Source organism: Rhinolophus sinicus, chromosome 17, assembly GCF_057876585.1.
Source record: "Rhinolophus sinicus isolate RSI-liver-muscle chromosome 17, RSI-T2T, whole genome shotgun sequence".
NCBI classification, from domain to species: domain Eukaryota; kingdom Metazoa; phylum Chordata; class Mammalia; order Chiroptera; family Rhinolophidae; genus Rhinolophus; species Rhinolophus sinicus.
In genome coordinates this window covers 130,345,881-130,368,632 of record NC_142517.1, presented here as the reverse complement: position 1 = coordinate 130,368,632, position 22,752 = coordinate 130,345,881, and the positions used below count along the sequence as shown (strand labels likewise).

Below are 22,752 nucleotides of genomic sequence, written 5' to 3'. Positions count from 1 at the left end.
TGCCTCTTTCTACTCTGGGTACTACACTGCGGCCAAACTGAAATGCTGGCTCTTCTCAAGGGACACATTTTCTTTTGTTTCTGAGGTTTTGCCTATTCTGTTTTCTCTACCTGTCACACTCTTCCTATCCCCTCCTGTATCAGTTAACTTCTGCTGCACAACAAACCTCCCCACCTTTCTTCCTGCGGCGGGTTCTGTGCACGTCTCAGGCTTCCAGCAGGAAGAGGAGTCCCGATGTACAAGTGCTTCAAGTCTCTGCGTGTGTCACGCTTGCTAATACTCCACCGAGCAAAGAAAGACGTGGCTAAGTCCAGATTGAAGGGGTGGAAACATAATTTCCACTTCATGGGAGCAGCAGTATAATCACAACAAATTAGGGGCAAACCTACAGGGATGGAGGGAATTACCACAGCTCTTCTTCGCAAGCAATTTTCCATACTTCCCACGTTTGTGTCAGCTCCTATTCACCTTCCGGTCTCAATCTAGAAATCACCTCCTCTGGAAAGATTTTCCTAAGCCCTCCCTGAGTGAAACACCTCTCCTATGACACCTTATACTCACTATTATTGCATGTATTACTTTCTATTGCCAAAGAATGAATGAATGAATGAATGAATGAATGAATGAATGAACGAACGAATGAATTTATATAAATGTTGGACCTCCAATTCATACAGTTGAGTTGACGATACTCTCTATTTTATGGCAATGTAATATCTGCCTTCCCTACCTCATGGGAAAGTCACTGAAAAGAGGGGAGTGTGTTTTGGTTTCTGTTTTATCTTCATTCCCTAGTGCAGTAGCTGATTTGAAGTGGGTCCTTAAAAATATCTGTGAAATAAACACATAACTATAATAAAAGTAAAATGGGGCAATTTCCATTTAAAAAAGGCAAAAGAGTGTTCTTGAGACCCCTGCAAGGCCCAGCAGGCTGCAAATACTTAGGAAGATCTGAGCATAAAAGTAACTGAAATAAAAACAAAATGCTCACCAGAGGGGAGAAAAGAAGAGAGAATTAGCCAGAGAAAGCAACACTTTCCTTTTTATTAGATTCACAACCCCTTTTTAAAGTCCAACCTCTCTCTGTAAAAGGTTTCTTTGTTATTACCTTCCTCATTAGAAAGCAAACTGTCCCTGAAATATGTTTTCTACTCAGTACAGCGCTGGGACCTCGGGCCTGGTCTGTGTGGCGGCCCAGCAGCTCTCAGACAAAAGCACTGTGCGGCCGGGAGCTCATCCACCAGGCCTCCCGCACTGCATACGCACACACACATATACTTTTTTTACAAAAATAATGTATCAGGTTTACACAGCTCTATTCTTTAAAGTTTCACAGCAAGATCTATGCTTCAGTATAACCATTTTCACTTTGGAATAAAGTAGGAATTTTAGGCCTAAAAATAGATTTAAGATTATTGAACAGAGGACATATAAGCAATACAGACTTAATAACTCTTGATCATCAGATAACTGTTACCCTTATGCTCGGTGCTACTTACACATCCCCATTGATTATTTTCATTTTAACTAAAATACAAAATTGTTCAGCGAGATAATCTCCTATTCATTACATTAGCACATTTACCAAATTACACTAACTGCATGATAATCGCGATGTACCAAGGCTATATTTTTAGCATGTGTTCATCTCTACTTCATTAAATATAGTACTTAGACAGCAACCACAAAAAGAGGACCGCATGCTGTACGCCAAGAGAAGAAGGGAACAATCTGCAGGTTGATATCTAACTTATATGGCACCCAAAACAAGAAAGAGAAACAAACCTTACAAGATAGATATCAAACTAATTTGCAGCAACATTTAATATATAGTTTTATCAGAAGGAATACATTTAGGTCATAGTTACATGGAAAAACACATAAACTATGTGAAATTCTGGGCTTTCTCCTAGAATATTCAAAATGCTCTTCAAACGTTAGTACAATGAAGATGTCCACCAGACTAGTGAATAAAACAGGATGTCATTTAGTATTTTAAAAACACAGATTCTGGGAACAGAAGCTACCACCAAAATATCCAGAAATCTGAGTGAACAGATACTCTATTTTGCATACTTGATACTAAGAAGTGTTTACACAGACTATGAAGGCAATAGCCTAAGGGATAGTCACAGAAAAGAGTTACAGTAAATGAACACAATCTCAACAGAGTGAGTAGAGAGCTCCTGCTGTTTTTTGGTCCCCAACCCGACCCCAAATAAGGACCATCTCTTTGGGGAAGAGACCTTTCAATAGCTCAAGCCCGTTCCCGCAGCCCCACCAGACAGCACAGCCCGAGCTCGGCGCGGGCGTCTGTCAGATGCTGGTATGACGTCTGATCATTCAGCTGACAGGCCCTCTCCACGGCCTCCAGGTTCTGATTGGCGCCCCCCAAGTCTTTCCCACGGAAGGGGTCAGCACTGTTTCTGAAGCCACAAATGAGGTAACTCGAGAAGAATTAGAAGAAGGAGGTATCTGATGAAAAGGCACCTGCCAGTCTGAAATCTTCTTTGGTGAGAACACTGTACATGCGCTGGGGCAGAGCTCGGGAGTAGGGGGCGGGGCGGGGCACGGTGGTGCGCAGAAGGACCTCCCGGCCAGCAGGGGGCGGGAAGTCTGACACCGAGTTCTGCCTTCTCTCTTCTGGGGGGCCCATTCTCTTCAGCTCCTCCTCCGGTGGGGCCATGGCTGCAGCCTTGAATAGAATCAAATGCTAAATTCAAGATCAAGTTGAATGCTAATCTTAGATTATTTTGAAGATGAAGAAACATGAAAAATATATAAAAGTGTTGTACATTATTCAGTAATGTAGTCAACTATGTTGATTACTCAAAAAAAACCCCCCAAAAAAAACCCACAAAAAAACACACACAACAGAAAATGCAAGAAGCTTGAAACACTGCACGAGCAACCAGAGATGACAAATTTTTGAGACAGAAGGGATAATGACTGCCAGGCAATCTACTTTGCAAAGTGAGGGCTATGTTGAGACATCGGATGAAGAGGGAAACTGGTCTCTGTACGTTTCTTCTAGCAACGACCCCAGACCAAGTCTGAGGTCCTCAGTCCGGGAAGCAGCTGCTCCTCTCCAGAGTTTAGAAAAATGCTTTTATCCCAATTTTCAATTATTTTTAAGGTTAACTTCGCCAAATTAAAACTGGGGACACTGGTTTTGTTTGGACAGCTAACATGATGCACCAGTGCTAGCAAGAGGCCCATGTACTATAGCAACGGCCATAAAAGAGAAGTTCTCAATATTTATTACAGGCATCTATTTTTTTCCCATTAAAATTGCATAAAATACATATTCAAAGAGTTCATTGTAACTCTGATCACTATATCTCTTTCAGAATATCATCAATAATGGAAATACAAAAGTATGTTATGCTAAACATCAGCAAGAAAGGTATGCCAAATCCAGACTGCTAAAGAGGTGGTTAGTCTTAATGACCTCATGAAGTTAGAGGAATGGGAAGGAACAAGAAACTGCCAGGGACAAAGGCTATTTTGTTACCTCATCAGAAGATTCAGTCAGCTTGAGAAAGGGTGAGAAAAGAAACAGTGATGAAAGAGAAACAAGCAAGATGGTTTTTAAAAAGAACTAGACAAGAGATTTCAACATTATTTCAGACAGCATGCACTACATAGGGAACATGACCCTGTCATAGAACATCAAGACCAATACATCCCCCATACAACACCCCTGGCTGTCACAGTGAGCAGGCACACCCACTAGTCATGCATCTGATGGCTCAACAGGTGACGTACAGTGTCATTTAATGGTGAAATAATCTAACAAAAATGTAGCTCTTTTACTGAAGAATTAAGATGCTAAAAAAAAGTGCTCATGGCTTGAAAAATAGATAATCCAACAAATTTAAGAATAGATGTCTCAGAGTTATTCAATTTAGCAAGACCGAAGCAAAATCCAATCAGTGATTTATTTATGCTGAATTCCACTTAAATATTACACATGTGTATATATTATCACTGAAACATGTAATCATGAAGTTCATTAAAATGTATAATTTTAAGAAAAAGTTCTAAATATGTAAAATTACTGTATGCTATAAAAAATTCTCAGTGAAGTTTCATAACTTTAAAAAAAAATGTTACTATCTTCATTTATTACTAAAATTGATGTACCAAGTGTCCATTAATTGTGACAAGTTACAGAATAAACCTGAATGTTTTACATTAGCCAGGCATTTAAGGACTGAGTTTAAAAATGTACCAACCAGGTGCTTGTTATATGGATTACAATCTGCCAATTCCCTTAAAACAGTCACCACAAGGTTTGAAAGCTTAAAATCTTTTAAAATTACATAATGTGGGATGAATGTATAACTTCAAGTTAGCTATACAATGAGGCCACTGAAAAGATGATACACTCCTATATTTTACTGATGTAGAAAAAAAACTGTATTAAGTGGAAAACAAGAATAACAAAGTAAATTATATAATTTAATACTATTTTTATAAAATATACATATATCTGTATACAACAGATATCAAATATTGACAATGGGTAGTGAGATTAATGTGATTAATTTTTAATGTGATTAATTCTTTTTTTTATAATTTTCTGTATTGTCCAAATTTTTACAGTGAACCTTTACTTACAGTCTGGGGGGCAGGGGAAGGCTAGTTCCATTTTGGGGAAAATAATTTTGCTTAACTATTCAAAACAAGTAACATTCTCAGCATTAAAAATATACATACTTTATAGTTTAAATCCTCTTAACATAGAAGTTTTAAAAATTGCAGTATGAGGAAAATTCATAGTGGTGATAACAAGGAAATGAGTGTATAAGCTTCTGGCGAGTAAGCTGATGAAGATAATATAGAATGTGAAAACAAACTCAGTTCTTGGTTTCATGCCAGAGACAAAAACAAAATAAATCAAAGTAATTATCTATTGCTTTCTAGAACTCTATAAGGAAGTAAAATACTTACAAGTTTTTAACTTGAAATTTTAAACTTTAGGAACACGCAAAAAACCTCAGGTTTTAGTTCTTCCTAAAAATTCAGATCAGTGTATTTGGCTATGCTTTTGAATATATTAACTAGATGTACTCCAGACTGACTCAAAGGAGGTTATGAAGTTTTACTCCATGTGCAAATCCATGCAAATTATTTTCCTTAATTTGACTCTGAGAATGACACCTTCAAAACTGGATCATTCTAGTGTCATCACAGTGTCAGGTAAGGCACACCCTGTCTTCAGTGCACTTCATAGTATTTTTATCTGAATCTTAATATTAACGAGCCTCAACATGAGACCATCTGTGGGATGCCAGCCCTCTTCACCAGCACACAAGATCAACACAGAGAGTATCAGTGCAAAGTACAACTAGTGTCACCTTCACAAAATCCAAATTTTAGAAGGTACTACATAATTTTTAAACCTTTACTTTCATTAGCAGAGTTAATCACAAAAATAATTTTTCAAATTGGGCTTTCTTTCTGTGCTGACGCCTAAGTTTCCATAGTCCCCAAAATCTGAGGTCTTGCTCTTTCTGCTTAGGAAACCTCTGAAGTCAGATCTTCTCACCATTACAAAAATAGTTAGGTTTACTGAATTCACAAGCTAAGTTATGAAACCGCTTGCAGTACCTTAAGTTTAACATTGGTAAAACTGAACCCTGTTCTAATTTGATAGTAAATGTCTTTTTTACAGCACAGCTGAGTCCCTACCAGGTTCTGGAACAATGGATTTCAGACTCTTCTAACTTCTGAAACTTAAGTCCTGAAATACATTTAGCATTTTATTAATACTTCAACATGTAAGCAAGCAAATGGATTTCAAAAAACTCAGAAGTCACTGTTGAGAGTCATTGTTTCTTCAATGTCTGAACCCAATGCCCAGACTTACGCTCAGCCATGTGTGGGAACCAAAACAGCACCCTACCGAGAAGAGGTCTGGAGAGATCACAAGATACAGTCGGTAAGGAATCTCACATACCCTCTGTGCACTCACAAACAGCTTGTGAATAATTCTGCCAGCATGTCCTCTTCCTGCACCGACGACTAACACTTCAGGCTGCTCTAAAAGGCCACTCACAAACCTAGGAGAGAGGTAATGAAAGGACAGAGAGGGAGCGGCTTAGTTCACATTACGTCAATCCTCCCAGATTAATTCTGCGGGCAAACCCTCAAATTAATACTGGCTAAACCTACCAAGCCTGGAGTGGAAATTTTATAACAGGATAAATTGCCACTTGGAATTAAAATCAATTCAAATGACAATCTTACTGCCTTTTCAACTGTTTTCATAAAATTTGTTACAAGCCCATCTCTGTCAAAGTGTAACAAGAAACAGTAAAAGATCAAAAAAATTTTTTGGACAACAAAACCAAGTTTCATTTGTACAGCAAAGCAATAATCCATATTTCTCATTTTTGTTCTTTTAAGGTATATGAGTGTGTGTGTATGTGTGTGTGTGTGTGCATACATGCACTTAAAACATATGTGTTCTTCAGCAGTCTCAATTGTAAACTGTGCCACTTTGCACTGGAAACACTGTCCTTCCAAATATATCCCAGATAACGCCTGGTGGAGCTCACAGAGTTAAAATCAAGTCCCCCTCCTGCACCACCTGCTCACTAATTCATACGGCTATTTTAGAAACGAATCCCGTGATTAGAGCTTATTCTTCTCAATTAAAAGGAAGGAATTTTCAAGAGCTAAGAAGGCTGGGAGAAAATTTCACTCAACAAAAATTCAAACGAGAACTTGTTAAAAGCTATAGCAAGTGCCTTGTTGTATAATAATGCCATTCCTCCTAGGAAGGCTAATGAAAATGTTAACGTTATAACAAATTCAAGCTGCTGAAGTAGCTAATTTGGAAACGCTTTATCACATATTAAAACAACACTGTCCTTTCAAGTACCACCAGCAAAAATGGACGGGGGCGCACTGACAGACCCGGCTTGGTAATGGTGCCAAATCTCAGAAGGAGGAAAAGACTGAGCCAGTCATTTGCCTCCTTCTGGAGAGGCCATCGGGTCACTTGCAAAACATATTCGCAAGGTGCATACTATATGCACTTTGCTATCATAAACCTTTTCTAAAATTAAATGAGTATTGAGCAGAAATACAGTTGCAGAATACCTCAGATTGCAGTTAGGGAACAGCAGAGCTGAAAGCAAAGCTTTGAGGCACGTAAGTAACAAAGTGTAAACAGCTCCTCCACGAGAAACTGCAGCCACATCTCCAAAGCAAACAAGGACACAAAAGAGGCCTGGCAGACTGGTTTCTAAAAGTGGAAGAATGGAAACACCTAGCAAATATTCAGAAATACAGTAGAGTTCAACTCCTATGATAATTAGGCATTTCTCTGTCTCCTGCCAATGCATGTTACATACATAGGAGAATCACAAGATTCTCAATATTCTATTAAAATGTTCTAAGGAGAGTGGTGGCTTTTCCTACTACAGACAAAAATGTGTCAGTCAAATAGCAATTACCTTTCAAGGTCTTCCTTTTCCTCCTCTTGTTCACATTTCTCAGTTCCAAACTTGGCTTTCAGTGAGCGGGCTCTAGCAATTGTAGCTTCCACATTAATAATCTGATGGATGATTTCCTAACAGTGGAAAAGGGAAAGACATATATTGGAAGATAGCAAAAAAAGCACAGCCTTTTAAAAACTGTATCTTTAAAGTAACTGTTGCCAACTGGTGGAGAACGCTTGGGTAGATTCTGACACTACATCAAACTTACTTCCAGTTTCTTGTCTTCTGGATTGGGGAAGTGCAAGACTTTACTGGAATGGGATATTATCTGCTTTATAATCTTCTTAACGGAAGAAATGATTTCCAGACTTTCTATTTTTAAAAAGATCAAAGCCATCATTAAATGAGTTAGGCAAAATACGCTTTCACTTTGGAAATGAACTAATGACTAATCAAACAAGACATTTACCTTCTTCCTTTACCTTGAGTACAGCGGCATGAATTACACAAGGTAACAGGTGACGAGCAAGGTCTGCAGGTTTCTGTACAGCCAGGTAGTGCAGCACCTAAAGGAGACACAAAGTCAGAAACACGATTCACGCAGCTGTCAAAGAATAAGGCAGCCATGCATGAAAGCAAAACCCTCTAGACCACTGAGCTCACATCTGTAACGAGTAGAGAGGAGTTCTGGTCCCTTAGCACCTGCCCCTACTCACCCAGGTAAGTAGTTACGACTCCCCAAGATAAGAATAATGTTGCTGAAAACAACTAAGTACTTCACTCTTTAATAATGCTGAATATTCTCATAATGTTTTTTCCCTGCTTCCATATGTAATACATGCAAGCTAGGAAAATACAAAGAAAATAAAAACCATCTATAAATTATACCACTTAGAAATTGTTAACAGTGGAGCACATTCATTCCAGGATTTTTTAAGACATCAAATATATTAAGTGAACTAATATGAAGTATATGTAAAATACTGTTTTGTAACCTACTTTCCTCACTCAACATTTCTAAACATTCCTAGTGACCTCCCACTAATTTTTTTTCATTTGTTTAGTTGTTTTGGCTTATTGCTTTTTCCAAAATGATAATTGTTTTATTTTGCTACTTACAAAAATACAGAGAAGTATCTGTAACACACGGACCCTACCTTTAAGCTCCTTATTCAATAGCAGTAAAGATAAAAGAACTATAATCTCATAATAGGAGCCTGGCTGATAATGCTCACAGATTTCAAACATTAATTAATTAATTCAGAGACATGTAATGCAAAAGTTCTCCAGAAATCCTACTTCCAGGAGAACAACACATTTTTTGTGTTCATCTTCTGACTTATTTCTATGCCCATTTAAACACAAAGTTATAGAGGCATATGCTATTTCTTAACAAAAATGTATAATATACATACTGTCTTAACTTGCTTTGTTCATTGACTGACATGATTTTTAATTTTTGGCTTGGTTTTTGTGTGATTTGAAACTTTTTTTAAAATTAAGAGACACACATACCCGAGTATTAGTAAATAGTTTAAAGAAAACAGGAATACTTGTTTACATACTAAACAGCTTAAGAAACAGAGTATCACCAGTGCTTTCCAAGTTCCCTGCACACCCTGCCCTCCCCAAGTAACTAGAATCACTGTTTTGCTTTTCTTCACAATTTTCTCACACATATGTATGTAGCCCTAAGCAATGTGTTGCTTAGTTTGGTCTGGTTTTAATCTTTATATGAATGGAATATCTCTGGTTACACCCCTCAGTGACTTGTTTTTCACTCAGCACTGCTTTTGAGATGCATATATGTTGATACATGCTGTAATTGATTCATTTTTACTGCTGTTAAAATGTGCCTTCACTGGTCGACTCCCATTTTTTTGGCTATTACAAATAGTGCTCCTATTATTAATACATTGTGTATGTTTCCTGGTGCTATGTAGAAGGATTTCTCGAAGGTATATACCTAAAAATAGAATTAGGATATGTACAAGATAATGCTAAAACTTTTTTTAATATTGAAGTCATATTCCAAATTATTTTACAAAGTGTATCTCCACTGTATAGTTATTTCCTTGCAATTCAGAAATAATCTGTAGAGACACTTTAAACCATGCAAATATGACACTCTTCACCCAAATTTCCACCTAGACTTCCTATCTATTTATAATTCTTACCTGAACAAATCTTAATTATGAATACGATTATAAAATGAAGTTTCCAACTCCAACATAGCCTCCATATTTATCTCTCATTTTTGTGCTGAAATGCCCTCCATTCTCTCCCATTTCTTTATTCATCTATAATACATATTATTAATGTGGACCCATGGGTTCCAATATTTTTCCCAATGGGTTATATTTCATTACCTTTTTAAATTATTTGGCATGCAAATTGTTCAGATTTTGCCAATAAGAGTCCCACGTTAGCTCCTTATGAAATGCTTATAGGTTCTGATATATATAGTGTTTCCATTATCATTATTTTTCAGAAATTCTGTAATTTCTCTTTGTAGTTCCCTTTTCACTCAAGTATTGTTTAATGTAAGGTTTTTAAATTTCCAGGTGGAAGGTTTTTTCCTTGTTTCGTTTTTAATTTCTAGTTTTATTGCAGAGATCAGGGTATTGGTTATTATTTCCATTATGAAACCTACTGATGTTTTGTGTCCTAATATATTGGTTTTTGTGAAAGTTCCATGTGCGTTTGAAAAGAAAGTACAGACTCTATTATCAAGGCAGTGAAAAAATCAACCTCATTGATTATCTTATTTAGACCTTTCCTTAGCTTTGTCTACTTGACTGTCTTGTATTGAGAGCAACGTGTTAAATTTCCTATTATTACCGTTTCGATCTGTTTCACCTTTTATCTTCTGTGGTTTCTGTTTTATATCAATGGTTACTGTGTTATCTAGTGTATAAACATTAACCTGTTACATCCTCAATGTGAAATACCACTTTCAACTTACACAGGAATTCAATTTCTTAAGTATTACTTGTCTGCAACCTTTTTTTATATGCTATCTTGATCAGGTTTAGGTACCAATGTTATAGCTATTTCATAAAAACATCTGGGAGAATTTCCTCTGATTACTATGCATTGAAATAATTCATGGGACTATCTGGTCCTAAAAACCTAAACCTCAACCCTAAACCTGGCATCTTAATGGGAGAAACCCTAGAGGTATTTCCACTTATTTGTCTCATTTATTGCTTTTCTGCTTTCATTCTTTGTTTGGTATCAGGATCATAATCCCTGATTTCTTACTGTTTTCATTTACCTGATAATCTTTATCCATTGTCTACTTTGCAGCCTTTTTTAATCACCAAATCCCTTGTTTATAGCAGAGAGTTGGGTTCTATATGACAATCTTATATTGTAACTATTCTGTGTGTGATATTTACTATGTGTTCTCTGCTTTTTGAAAAATTTCCTGTTGGTACTTAGGAAGGTTTATATTTTTATTCTAGTAGCTATCCTTGCATTAACACCACTTGTGTTCCCTTAATTCCCTTATATCTTTAACTGTTTATGATCTGGTCTGATAATTTTTAAATGGTACCCTCTGATTAACGTCTATTACCTAAGTAACAGTCAATGATCTCATTCTACTTTCCTCCTCCTTTCTACTTTATCCGAACACTCAATCTTTACATATTCTTCTTCTACCCATGTCCTCACATAGTTTTAGTTTTAAAATTAAATAAATGATTTAATCATCACTGGCCCTTTGCCAAAGTCTCCCCAGTCATCTCTTGGCTGGATGACGTTCAGCTTTCTACACTATGTTGTTCAACAAGGCAGCCACGAGCTACATGCAGCCATTTAAAACTCCAGTTCCTGTGTTGCACTGGCCACTCTGAAGCCACACGTGGCCAGCGGCTACCATTATGGACAACATAGCTAAAGAACATTTCTAACAATGCAGAAAGTTCTAGCAGACAGGGCAGCACTAGTGGACTCGTCAGGAAGGGCACATCTGTACAGTTATACTCAGAGAAAACTGTTTTTCAGAGGCTTGATTACTTGGACATCTTGGGGGACTGTAACACCTTTGGTTTATACTTTCTGCTTACATTTCTTGAAAATGCTGCTCCACCATGCTTTGCTTCTGAGAAATGTGACACCTGTCTCATTGTCTTCCCCTGGTAAATTATTTTTCTATTTTGGCATGGAGGTCCTAAGGATTTTTTTTAAATATTTAAGGTCTAGTAGTTCTACAGTCATATACTTTGAAGTTCATTACTTCTGTTCAATTTTCCCCTGTACTCAAAGAGCCCTTTCAGTATGTAAATTCGGGTTTTCTTTTATTTCCAGAATTTTCTTGGATAACAGTTTTAAGTATTAGCTCTGTTCTAGTATTTTGATTTTTCTTCTTCAAGGACTCTGATAAAATATTACTCCTACTTTTCATATTTTTCATTTCTACCACTTTCTCTCCAACCCCTTTTAACTCCTTAATTTCATTTTCATTCTCTCAGCTGTTTTACTGCTTTTCCTTGATGCCTTTTATTAAATTTAAATATGAATCTATTCTCCCTTGGCCTCTTGTAATTTAGTCTTTATTTCTGATATGGTTGTCTTTTTCTTTTACTTCTACCTGAGTTAAACCAGCTGTGGTTTCATTTTCGTTGCAGGGTTTTTTGATCCATTTTTGCTATTGGTTTTAGTATTTGTGATTAAACATAATTCTTCATATCCCCCCATGCTTGTTTGAGGATATCTGATTCAGTATGGAATGTTATGTTACTTTTCTTCTGCTTCATGGTCAATTTTCTATGAAATGTTTTTATTAGCGGAAATGATCCAATTGCATTTTTTGTTTTTTACAGTAGTTTTGTATTGGTGTGATCTGCTCTTTAGTACTCCTGGTTATGCCAGTTTGAAACTGCTCTCTTCTGCACAATTTCTTGAATGAATGGCAAGGGATGAAGGAAGTTGATACGTCTTGTTTCTCTTCCATTCCTGTAGGATCCTTAATTTTCCCTTCTCTCCGATCATTGTTTTATCTCTAAGGGTAAGTATCAGTCCTTCTTTGTCTATCTGGTTCTTCCCGAGCAGCGTCTTGCTAAGTGGCCATTAGGCCCCTTTCCTGTCGCCACTGCTGTGAACCACCAAGCCCTCCTGGTGTTAAGTATTTTGGCATGTAGTGTTAGGCTCTTTCTGCGGTGATTCTGTGCTCCATCTAAGTCTTGTGCATCTCCCAGCTCTTCTTCAAACTCCCTGTCCCAACTCTCTACACCCACAGGCTTATGGCAGTAGAAACTCATTGGAATTTGGTTTATTTCTCTACTTACAGTTAATTGAAGGTCACTGCAATCTCTATCTCCTAGTAATGTTAAAGGCATGGATTTATTTACTTATTAATTTCATGGGGTTTTGGGGGAGCTGGGGGAGGGCATATGTTAGGGGAATCTGATATCAGGCAGCTGCCACTCTTCTCCGGAACACCAAATATTTTTCAATAATTGCAAAGCAGTCCTCTAAATGATCATGCCATAATTTATTGAACCAAGCCTTATTTTTGGTAACTTTGGTTGTATCTACTTTTTCACTAAAAAATGTTGCTGAACATCATTCTTTTCTTAATTAAATTTATTGGGGTGACACTGGTTACTAAAATGATATAGGTTTCAAGTGTACATTTCTATAATGCATCATCTATCTATTGCATTGTGCTCACTACCCACAGTCAGTTCTCCTTCCATCACCATATAACTGGCCCCGTTTTCCCTCTTCCCACTTGGTAACCACTAAATTGTTGTCTATGTCTACGAGTTTTTGTTTCTTCGTTTGTCTTGTTCGTTGCTGTCAGTGTTATATACCACATATGAGTGAAGTTCTCAACTTTTTCTGTCTGATTTATTTCACTTAGCATGATCATCTCAAGATCCATCCATGTTGTTGCAAATGGCAGTACTTCATCTGTGTATGACTGAGAAATATTCCATTTTATATATGCATCACATCTTCTTTATCCAATCATCTATCGAAGGACACTTTGGTTGTTTCTATGTCTTGGCCACCGTGAATAATGCTGCAGTGAACAGAGGGGTACATATATCTTCACAGATAAATGTTTTCATATTTTTGGGGCAGAGACCCAGGAGAGGGATTGCTGGCTCGTATGGTAATTCTATTCTTAATTTTGTGAGAACTCTCCATACTGTTTTCCACAGCAGCTGTACCACTTTACGTTCCCACCAGCAGCGTATGGGGTGCTTTTTCCTCATATCCTCTCAAACACTTGTTATTACTTGTCTTGTTGATGATAGCCATTCTAACAGGTATGAGGTCATGTCACATTGTGATTTTGATTTGCATTTCCCTAATAGCTAGTGAAGTTGAGCATTTTTTCATATACCTGTTGGCCGTCTATATATCTTCTTGGGATTATGTCTGTTCAGGTCCTCTCCTATTTTTTAATTAGACTGTTTGTTTTTTTGTTGTTGAGTTGTATGAGTTCTTTATATATTTTTGATATTAGTCCCTTATCAGAGGTGTTGTTTGCAAATATATTCTCCCATTTGGTTGGTTGTCTCTTTGTCTTGTTGATGGTTTCTTTTGCTTGGTACAAAAGAAAGTACAGAAGCTTCTTGGTACAGAAGCTTTTTAGTTTGATATAGTCCCATTCAGTCATTTTTGCTTTATTTCCCTTGCCTCTGAGGTCAAATTCATAAAAATCCTCTCCGAACCCAAGTTCCATAAGTAGAGTACCAACCTTTCTTCTATGCAATTTGTTGTTTCAGGTCTTATGCTTAGGTCTTTGATTTATTTTGAGTTAGTCTGGGTACACGGTGACAGATAGCATTCCAGTTTCATTCTTTTGCACATGGCTTTCCAATTTTCCCAGTTCCATTTATTGAAGAGGCTGTCTTTTCTCCATTGTATGTTTTTGGCTCCTTGTCGAAAATTATCTGTCCATGTATATGTGGGTTTATTTCTGGCCTCTCAATTCTATTCTATTGGTCTGTGTGTCTGTTTTTCTGCCAATATCATGTTGTTTTGATTATTGCCGCTTTGCAGTATAAACTGAAGTCAGGGAGTGTGATACCTCGGGCCTTGTTCTTTTTTCTTAGGATTGCTTTGGCTGTTTGGGGTCTTTTGTGATTCCATACAAATCTGATGACTGAACATCATTCTTGTACACTGATCTTTACGCATTTCTCATTCCTTCCTTAATACATTTCTTGGTAGGACTGCTAGGTCAAAGGAATAACCATTTTTAAGGCTTTTGACATGCTGTGAGACAGTCCAATGGTAAGCACGTTATATAAAATATGCACATCTTATTTTTCAGCCTATTTGCAACCAGTTCTAATTTTTAAATGTGAACAGTAGATCTATAAAGGGCTCATTAAATTTCAGTGCTTTGCTTCTCATGTGTGTCCAAAGCTCTCACGTCTATGACAGTGAGTTTCTCAAGTGCTACCACAGTAAGTAGCATTTCAGCATTAGACACCCAACCTCAGGTACCTTTTCTGCCTCCCGCGTATCATCGAAGAGTCTCCTCTGCCTTCTAGCAGGAACTGGCTTAGCTGTCTCCCAGGCTTCCACCCACATGTTGCTGGGAATCTTCATTCGGGCACTGAGCTCTCCTTTCAGAACCATGTTGCCCTTTTCATCAACCACTTCCTCTTCAATATAATCCCGGGGGGAGTACCACCTCACAAAGTCTTCCAGAAAACAGCCTGGATTAGCTGCCTAAAACAAGGCAGAAAACAAAACAAAAAAAACAAACAAAAAACAGCAGAATCAAATAAAAATCAATAGTTACTGATAAATCTGTTTGCAAAATCATACTTTCCCTTTCACAAAAATCGTATCTAATCTTTATAAAATCCAGTATGTGACATGAGTTTGGATGTTACCATTGAAACAAATCAGATGTTAAAGTCCCAAAAGCATTTTATTTTTTGCTATCTCCATTTTATAGAGAAAGAAAACATTTTCATTTGATGAATTTGGAAATAAAAATGTGACGTAAAGTGAAAATAATTCTCTTAATCAGATTTTTAAGTTACATAAACTTAGTTTAAAATTACAGTATAACTACTCAATACTTAGAAAAGTACCAAATACAAAAAAGTCAAATAAATTAAATAATACACAACATGATGAGGATAATAACACAATAATGGAGAAGTTCTGCTCTTTTTCCCCTCAATAAATCAATACTGGTACTGCAATATATATCAACTAATCTCAAAAATGTTCTATTCAGCCATCAAGTTCTTGTGCTTTCTGTAACAATTTACCATCACATAAACTGTTTTTGTGTTGTTAAGGAATTGGAATTCAAACTATTGTTTTTCAGGCTTCTGAAACCTAAGTAATTAAAGTTTTATTTAGTGGGTAATTCTATAGAATTAACAATGGTGCATGCCAAATCCTTTAAGTAATTCTACATTCAAGCCTGTAAAAAAGTAGAGGCTTCCCAGTGTTAATGGTGAGGCACAGAGTCTTTTTGTGCACATGTCCAGTATGAATCGATAAGAGTACCAAGGATGGTCCTATATCTCATCCCCTAGTACTCGAAAAATATGTGTACACACATTCAACACACACCTTCTGAGTTCCAGTCTCTACCACAGCACACCCTTCCTGCTATGAGCATGGTATTTCATTGCTTGGAATGATAAGTGGTGTAAGCATTAGCAAGGAAGTGCTAAGCAGAAGGTCCTTTTCTTTCTTAGGAAACAGACATGAGTGAGTCTTCAATGTGAAGAGTAAAACTGCCCTTTCCTCCTCAGGGAACTCACTGGCTACCAGCTGCCCATCCCCACCAATTTAGGAAATCTCCCTGAGGGGATGAGGAGTCAGAGGCAGCTCCTGACAGTCAGCAACAGAAACTTCAAAGGGCTACGGCCTCACAGCGACAAAGAGCTGCTGGGAACTGCAAAGCATCACCATTCCTGCATGACTCAGGATTCGTGCACAAAGGTCTGGACATTCACCAGACAGCACCACACAACAGGAGAACCTCTTAGGAAAGGAGAGAGAGGCCTGGAGTGAAGAGAGTGAACTTTTAAAAAGGAAATAATATGGAACTCCTGCACTGCAGAATGTGTTAAGCAAGACGTTTCACACCAGCATTCCTCCCTCTGCTTGTCCTGACTACCAGCTAAGCACACAGCCACCGGGAGAGGGTCGAGGCTCACGCCAGCGACGGCTTATCTCTGTGCTCCTGTTACAGGCGTGTACTCCACGGCACGCTCGAGAACAGCCCCTGCCCGGGCAGGGTAAGGTGCAGGTGCTCAGGTACCTACCAGCATCCATCCAAGCTCTGGGGACTCTACCAAGGACCCCGAAACCAAGTCATCTCTATACAAAAAGGGAAAGGCAATCACATCTATTTTAAAGTGACCACGTCTTTCCTTAAATACATTATCTGATTCTTACATAGGGGGCATGTGTATTAGATGGCTATTTGAAATACAGTCTATTTTCTGATTAAAACAATGTTATCAGAGATTTGTAGGTGCCTAGGTTAATCCAAAAGGGTCTGATGAACCACAGTTTTGCTGAAGCGCAATGTTAAAGGAATTAGAACTTTACCACCAGGGACCAATATGTTTCTATGGGGAAAAGCTTTACCATTCCAATTTGGAATTTCTTTCTGTGCACGCCTCTGTCGGGTCACTGCAGTGGGACAGGCCCAGATGAGTATGAAGGCAGCTAGAGGTCATGTAAGAGCAGCCACTACAGAGGCTGGGACTTCCTACTACGGACACACACCCTAAGCCAATTCCTGCCTCTCCTTTGGTCATTTAACACATGCCCTGAGAGCCAATTGGCTTCATTATGCACTGCACCAATTTTGTTTTAAAACAACACATCCCTCTTTCTTGTTTCATAGCAGAATACAACTCACAGATTTTCTGTATCATGTTAGTCTTTAAGGACAACATGCAGTTCCTCAGAGGTTTATTAAGATTTTTTCTTCTGGTCAAGATGGGGGGAATAAGCAGGAAAAAAGAGGCTCCCATGTATTGTCACAAATCTGCTAGGAGGGGAGATGAAACTGGCATAGATTTCCATGGGGTGTTTATGTTGAAAAAAAAAACACAAAAAAAAACCTCAGGCTGACCTACATGACACAAAAGCAGGACTACACAGGGGCTATGGAACGGGAGGTGAGGCCATCACAGGAGGTTAAGGAGCGAAGCCTGGGCCAGGGAGAAGGTCAGAGTGTCAGCACTAGGACAGGGAAGCCCTGTGGCCACTGGGCTACCCACTTGGTGTTCTAAAGAAATATACATAGACTTGCCTCTTCTTTTAAGAATAAGTAATAAAAAAAAAAAGATCTTTCTTCATGCCTGGGTTTTTAAGCTAATAAGCCAAATGTCACCATTCTCTGAAGCCTCTATGTTCTAGATTCGGGCCTGTATCTAAGCCTAAAGCAGTGTTCTCCAGGTCGCAAATGCCTACTCATCCTAAATGGTGACTCGTCTGAGAAACCTTCCATGACCCACTCAGCAGAGCAGTCACCTTTTCGACCTTACCTTCAAAAGAGAACTCATCACACAGTAATTATTTACACATCTCCTCCCACAACCTCAATAGGCTGTAACTGAGAATCAACTGAGAATCTTACTTATCTAATCAGAGTGCAAGTCACAAAGTAGGAAATCAAAGGTCTGTTAAATGAAGGAACCTACGATAAATCCTAAGAGTTTTCTAAAAGTCTTGGGTTAAACTGGCTAAACATACACAATAGAAGAAAACATCCCAACGCCAATGCATATAAAAATTATTCAATGTTCAACTATCAACTGTATTCAAAGATTGTTCTTTTTTTAAACTTAAGAAGCAACTTTGCCTACAACCTTCAGGGGATGGAAGTGGGGTGTTATAACTACGAATGTAATAAAACCATTTAATAAAAAAGACGTGGTCTTCATATCATTTTATTGAGTGGCTTTCTCAGCGTCATCCCAGAATAGCTCAAAACAGAATCCCGAGCGCCGATACTGTGACCTACCTTAAAAGACTCCATGTCTGAGAGCAGACAGGCGCTCTGCATGCGTGCTCTGAGGTGAGCCCCTTCTGCTGATGTACCTAATTTAGCCAGAACCTCCGACTGCTCTTCTAGCAGATCTTCTGTCATAGGTGCTGGTTCCTGGGAAGCACAAAAGGACAAGGCTCATGAATAGCCTTCTTTTTTAGACAAAGCAGAATTACAAAAATAGAATAAAGACAACAATGATTTCAGCTCTCGCAGTCACAAGATATGTACTTAAAAGAATTCAGAGAAATTCACAATGGAGGTTTTTGGAACCTACATTAAAAAGTAACAAATTAGTAAGAATAAATAAGACTTTCAGCATCCCCCCTACAACAGATAGGATTATGTTTCCCTTGACGAGGACTGATAGCTAAAAGACAGGCATTTGGGTGCACTGAACATTTTCCTGCTTATTAATGATACAGAAATGAAGTCGTAATGATATTTTATGTATGTTATCAATAGTTGCAACAAAATCTTTATTATAACTAAGAAGAGAAGAAAATCGATATATACGAAAAAAATTAAAGGCAAATGAACTGAACCCCAACTAAAAGCCCCCAAATAACTAAGTTTTATGTTGGAGAAATTGCTTTGAGCTTAGGTTCAAAAGACATTCTAATTACTAACTCCCATAAGAAGTTACTGGTTTTTTATTTGGGGAATCAGACATTATATATTTTAGTGGTAACCCCAAATAAAAAAGCAGCTCAGGCAAATCTAAAGGATGATACAACTACAGAATCATTAAGAGAGTGACAGAAAACATTTCAAAACTTTCAAAGGGGTTTAGGAAAGTTCTCTGAGAGTTGATCCCATTAGATTTTATATCTGAAATATGAAGAACTCAATAATCCACAGACTAACCAAAAAAGGCTTGCCTGATTTGTTATGAACTTTTCTATTCCTAGATAATAGGATAAGACCTAGAAGAAGTAAGTGACAAGAGCACCTTGTCAGTAAACAGATTCCTTCTAGATTTAAGGAGCTTACTATAAGGGAGGACTTCTTAGCCTCAGTACCACTGACAGTTTAGACTGGATAATTCTTTATGTCATTGTAGGGTGTTTAGCAGCCTCTGCAGCCTGTCTACCTACTAGATGCCAGTAGTATAACTCCACCTCACGACAATCAAAATGTTTCCAAACATTGCCAAATATCCCTGGGGGGCAAAATCATTCCCCAGTTGAGAACCACTGCCTTAAAGATAAATAATTTTCACAATACACAAAATAAAACGTTTTTCTTGTATCATCCTATTTTTTAAACAAATGAATTTAAATGGAGTACTTTCAAACACTGCTGAAGAGAATATAATGTGTAACCGTCATAGACAACAATCGGGCAATCAATACACAGCAAGCATTTCGGATCATGACCTCTGACCCAAAAATTTCACTTCTAGAAATATCACTGCAGCATTATTTACAACAGTGTGAAAAGTGGGAAGAATATGAATAACACAGCAACAGGGAAATGGTTTGAAATAGGACAAATGGGAGGGAACTGCTCTAACAGTGATTATTTCTGGACTATGGAATTTTGAGTTTTTATTTTATTTTCTCTACAAGGACGGTGCATCACTTAAGGTCTCATATAGACAGTCAGGGTTGAATAATAACTGGTAAGACAGTATGACAGTGTGGGTAAGAGCCTGGGCTCGAGAATCAGCAAGTCTGTGCCTGAATCCCAGCTCTATGACCTTGGACAATCACTCAAACATTCTGCGACTCACTGTTGTAAAGAATAAATACTGGCACATACTCAATAAATGCTACCACTTAAGAGATAAAATACTCAGCTTGTTATAAGCTTCATACTCTACTTTCTCTATAATATCAAAATGCCTCAAATTCAAAAATTGTATGAATCTCTGATAAAGCAGTACACTCAAGAGCAGAGGTCTTCATTCTTGCTATTAAGGAGTGTTCACTGTCCTCTAGCCCTGAAATCACAGGATGGGAAGGAAGGAAGATGTTGAAAGGATCTGACCACCCTCTCCACCTGGAAATTTCAGGCCAATTCTAAGTGAAAAACATAATCAAGGGGAATATAAGCCAGCAGCATGAGGACCATGCATTTTCATACACACCACGTCTGAATATGCCCACAGCTTTCTCATACACGTGACCTCACAAGATCACTGAGAGATGGACAGGGCATTTTACAAGCGATGAAACTGAGATGCAGAGATAAAGTGTTTTGCCCAAGATCATCAAGTGGCAAAACTACCAAGCGGCAAACTTAAGCGGGAATCCAGGCCATGTCTGATGCTGACTTTGAGAACTGCTAGTTTGGTTCCACTCCACTAACTCTGGACTCCTGCTCTAACCGATTCTTCACAGGTATCTCTCCTAGCCCCAGCCCTAGAATGCTGGGTAAAATCTGTAAGCTTTTCCTAGACATAAATTTTAGGTTGACTTGGTCTATATGAAAGGAACCTGGGAGTATGTTTGAATCCTTATGAAGCAAGGACCTATATCAAGTCTTACTTTTTTGTTTGTTTGTTTTTTGGGTTTTTTTTTTTTTTATGAAGTGGGCAACTGATCACACATTTTTAGCTAACTTCTAAAGTTTGAAATTATATTGGCTGTAACAGATTATTTTGAATACCAACCATTTTATGTAAGTATATTTATAATGGTTATAATTCAAATAAGATTAACTTTAAAGTAAGAAAGTAAAATGGACTAAAAATGTGCCCTGGTTTACCTAAAGGTAAGACATAAATTTCATAATAGGATATGTATTGAGAGAAAAGTAAGTTGAAATTATTTCAGATTTAGATTATAAATTCAAATGTGGAAACTTAAGCACTTGAAATAAATAAGGGGGGCGTATTCTTCTGAAGAAAAATAAAGCTTGAGCTTCCAGGACAACTTTCTTGGACTCTTTATTAACACAATCAAATCAAGACAATCTGCAACTAGATCATTAAAAACAGAAAGTACTGTTAATAATATGATATGTGATTTAATCCTGAACAACCCAGAGTAATACAAACCATTACTGGCTTTTAAAGTATTTAATAATGGTTTACTTAACAAATAAATAGGTAAGGTTTGAAAAGTGAAGATGCGTTAGAACAAGATAAATACTTTGTTTTTCTTGACAATCACTCATCATGACAATTTAACTTTTTTACCAGCTTTTTGGAACAATAATCAACATACAACAAGGTAAAGAGTACATCTGCTACGTGTACACCCATGGAACAATCACCACAATCAAGGTAATGAATACATCCACAACCCCCAAAAGTTTTCTTATGCCTATTTTTGGAACATCCATCAAAAAGTGAAATGATTAAATGACCTGTGATATATCTAGGCAATAAAACACTACTAAGCAGTAAAAATGAATGAACTATTATTATTTAAAATTTACACACAACAATGTGTTAATCTCAAAATAATTATGCTGAAAGAATTACCACACCAAAAAAAGCCATTCTATCGTTACATAAAATTTACATAAAATTCTAGAAAATGCAAACAACCTATTTCTTTTTAGAGAGAAAAACAGCAATACATTAGTAAGTGGTGGTGCCACAATATGAATCTAGTTCTACATATCCCAAAACCCAGGTGTATACCACAAGAACTCAATACCAACTACATGCTTCATATCAAAATAAGAAAAAACATTCACTTGGCTTTTAGCATTACAATATTCTGTACTAGTACTAAAATTTACCAATGAAATACCTAAAATATAATTTACTTTTTAAAGAATGAAGCAAAAAGCATAAGGCCTGCCAAACAGGAAAACTAATCTCACAAATGATAACCAGCTGGCAAAGAAACAATATCAGCATGGATAATAAAGTTAACAGAATTCATGTTAAAAATTACCAAGCAAACATCCCAGCATCCTACTGTACAATTATTATAATTCGTCAACCCATTTCAGAATATGAAAACTAGTTACAAAAACTTTTAAGTAAATCCTTGCATCTTGAGAAGCAATACCAGACACTTACGTCTTATATAAGAAAAAGTCCTCAGAAGAATAACAGATAATAAAAATTGAGTGTTTATTTTGGACTAGACATTGTATTATTCATTTGTAATGTATGATTTCATTTAAAACTCACAATTATGATTACCTCAATATACAGGAAAAGCATTTGATAAAATACAACACATGTTCATGATATCAACTCTCAGAAACTAGAAATAGAACTTCTTAACATGATAACTGATATCTACATCAGATACCCTCAATGATTATCATATGCCTTCCTTCTGACATTCAGAACATGAGAAGAAGGATGTCCACTACTGGAGGTCC

General features: G+C 37.3%; 1 protein-coding gene across 3 annotated transcripts in view; it reads right to left on the bottom strand.

Annotated features, from left to right (window-relative positions):
* Positions 1 to 1,026: 1,026 nt before the first annotated feature.
* The window catches only part of RAB3GAP1 (RAB3 GTPase activating protein catalytic subunit 1), an 89,023-nt gene continuing 67,297 nt past the window's right edge, over positions 1,027 to 22,752 (bottom strand). Inside the window, exons 18-25 of one of the 3 annotated variants that reach the window (XM_019731150.3) lie at positions 18,436 to 18,573; positions 14,928 to 15,155; positions 7,924 to 8,020; positions 7,723 to 7,826; positions 7,470 to 7,585; positions 5,966 to 6,068; positions 3,515 to 3,535; positions 1,801 to 2,695 (exon numbers count right to left, since the gene is read on the bottom strand). In XM_019731150.3, coding sequence (XP_019586709.3) covers positions 2,459 to 2,695; positions 3,515 to 3,535; positions 5,966 to 6,068; positions 7,470 to 7,585; positions 7,723 to 7,826; positions 7,924 to 8,020; positions 14,928 to 15,155; positions 18,436 to 18,573 — 1,044 coding nt within the window. In that variant the 3' untranslated portion in view covers positions 1,801 to 2,458. Of the gene's footprint in view, positions 2,696 to 3,514; positions 3,536 to 5,610; positions 5,750 to 5,875; positions 6,069 to 7,469; positions 7,586 to 7,722; positions 7,827 to 7,923; positions 8,021 to 14,927; positions 15,156 to 18,435; positions 18,574 to 22,752 lie in introns of those variants that run through there. The other 2 variants (XM_019731151.3, XM_074335582.2) reach the window with 2 other exon arrangements.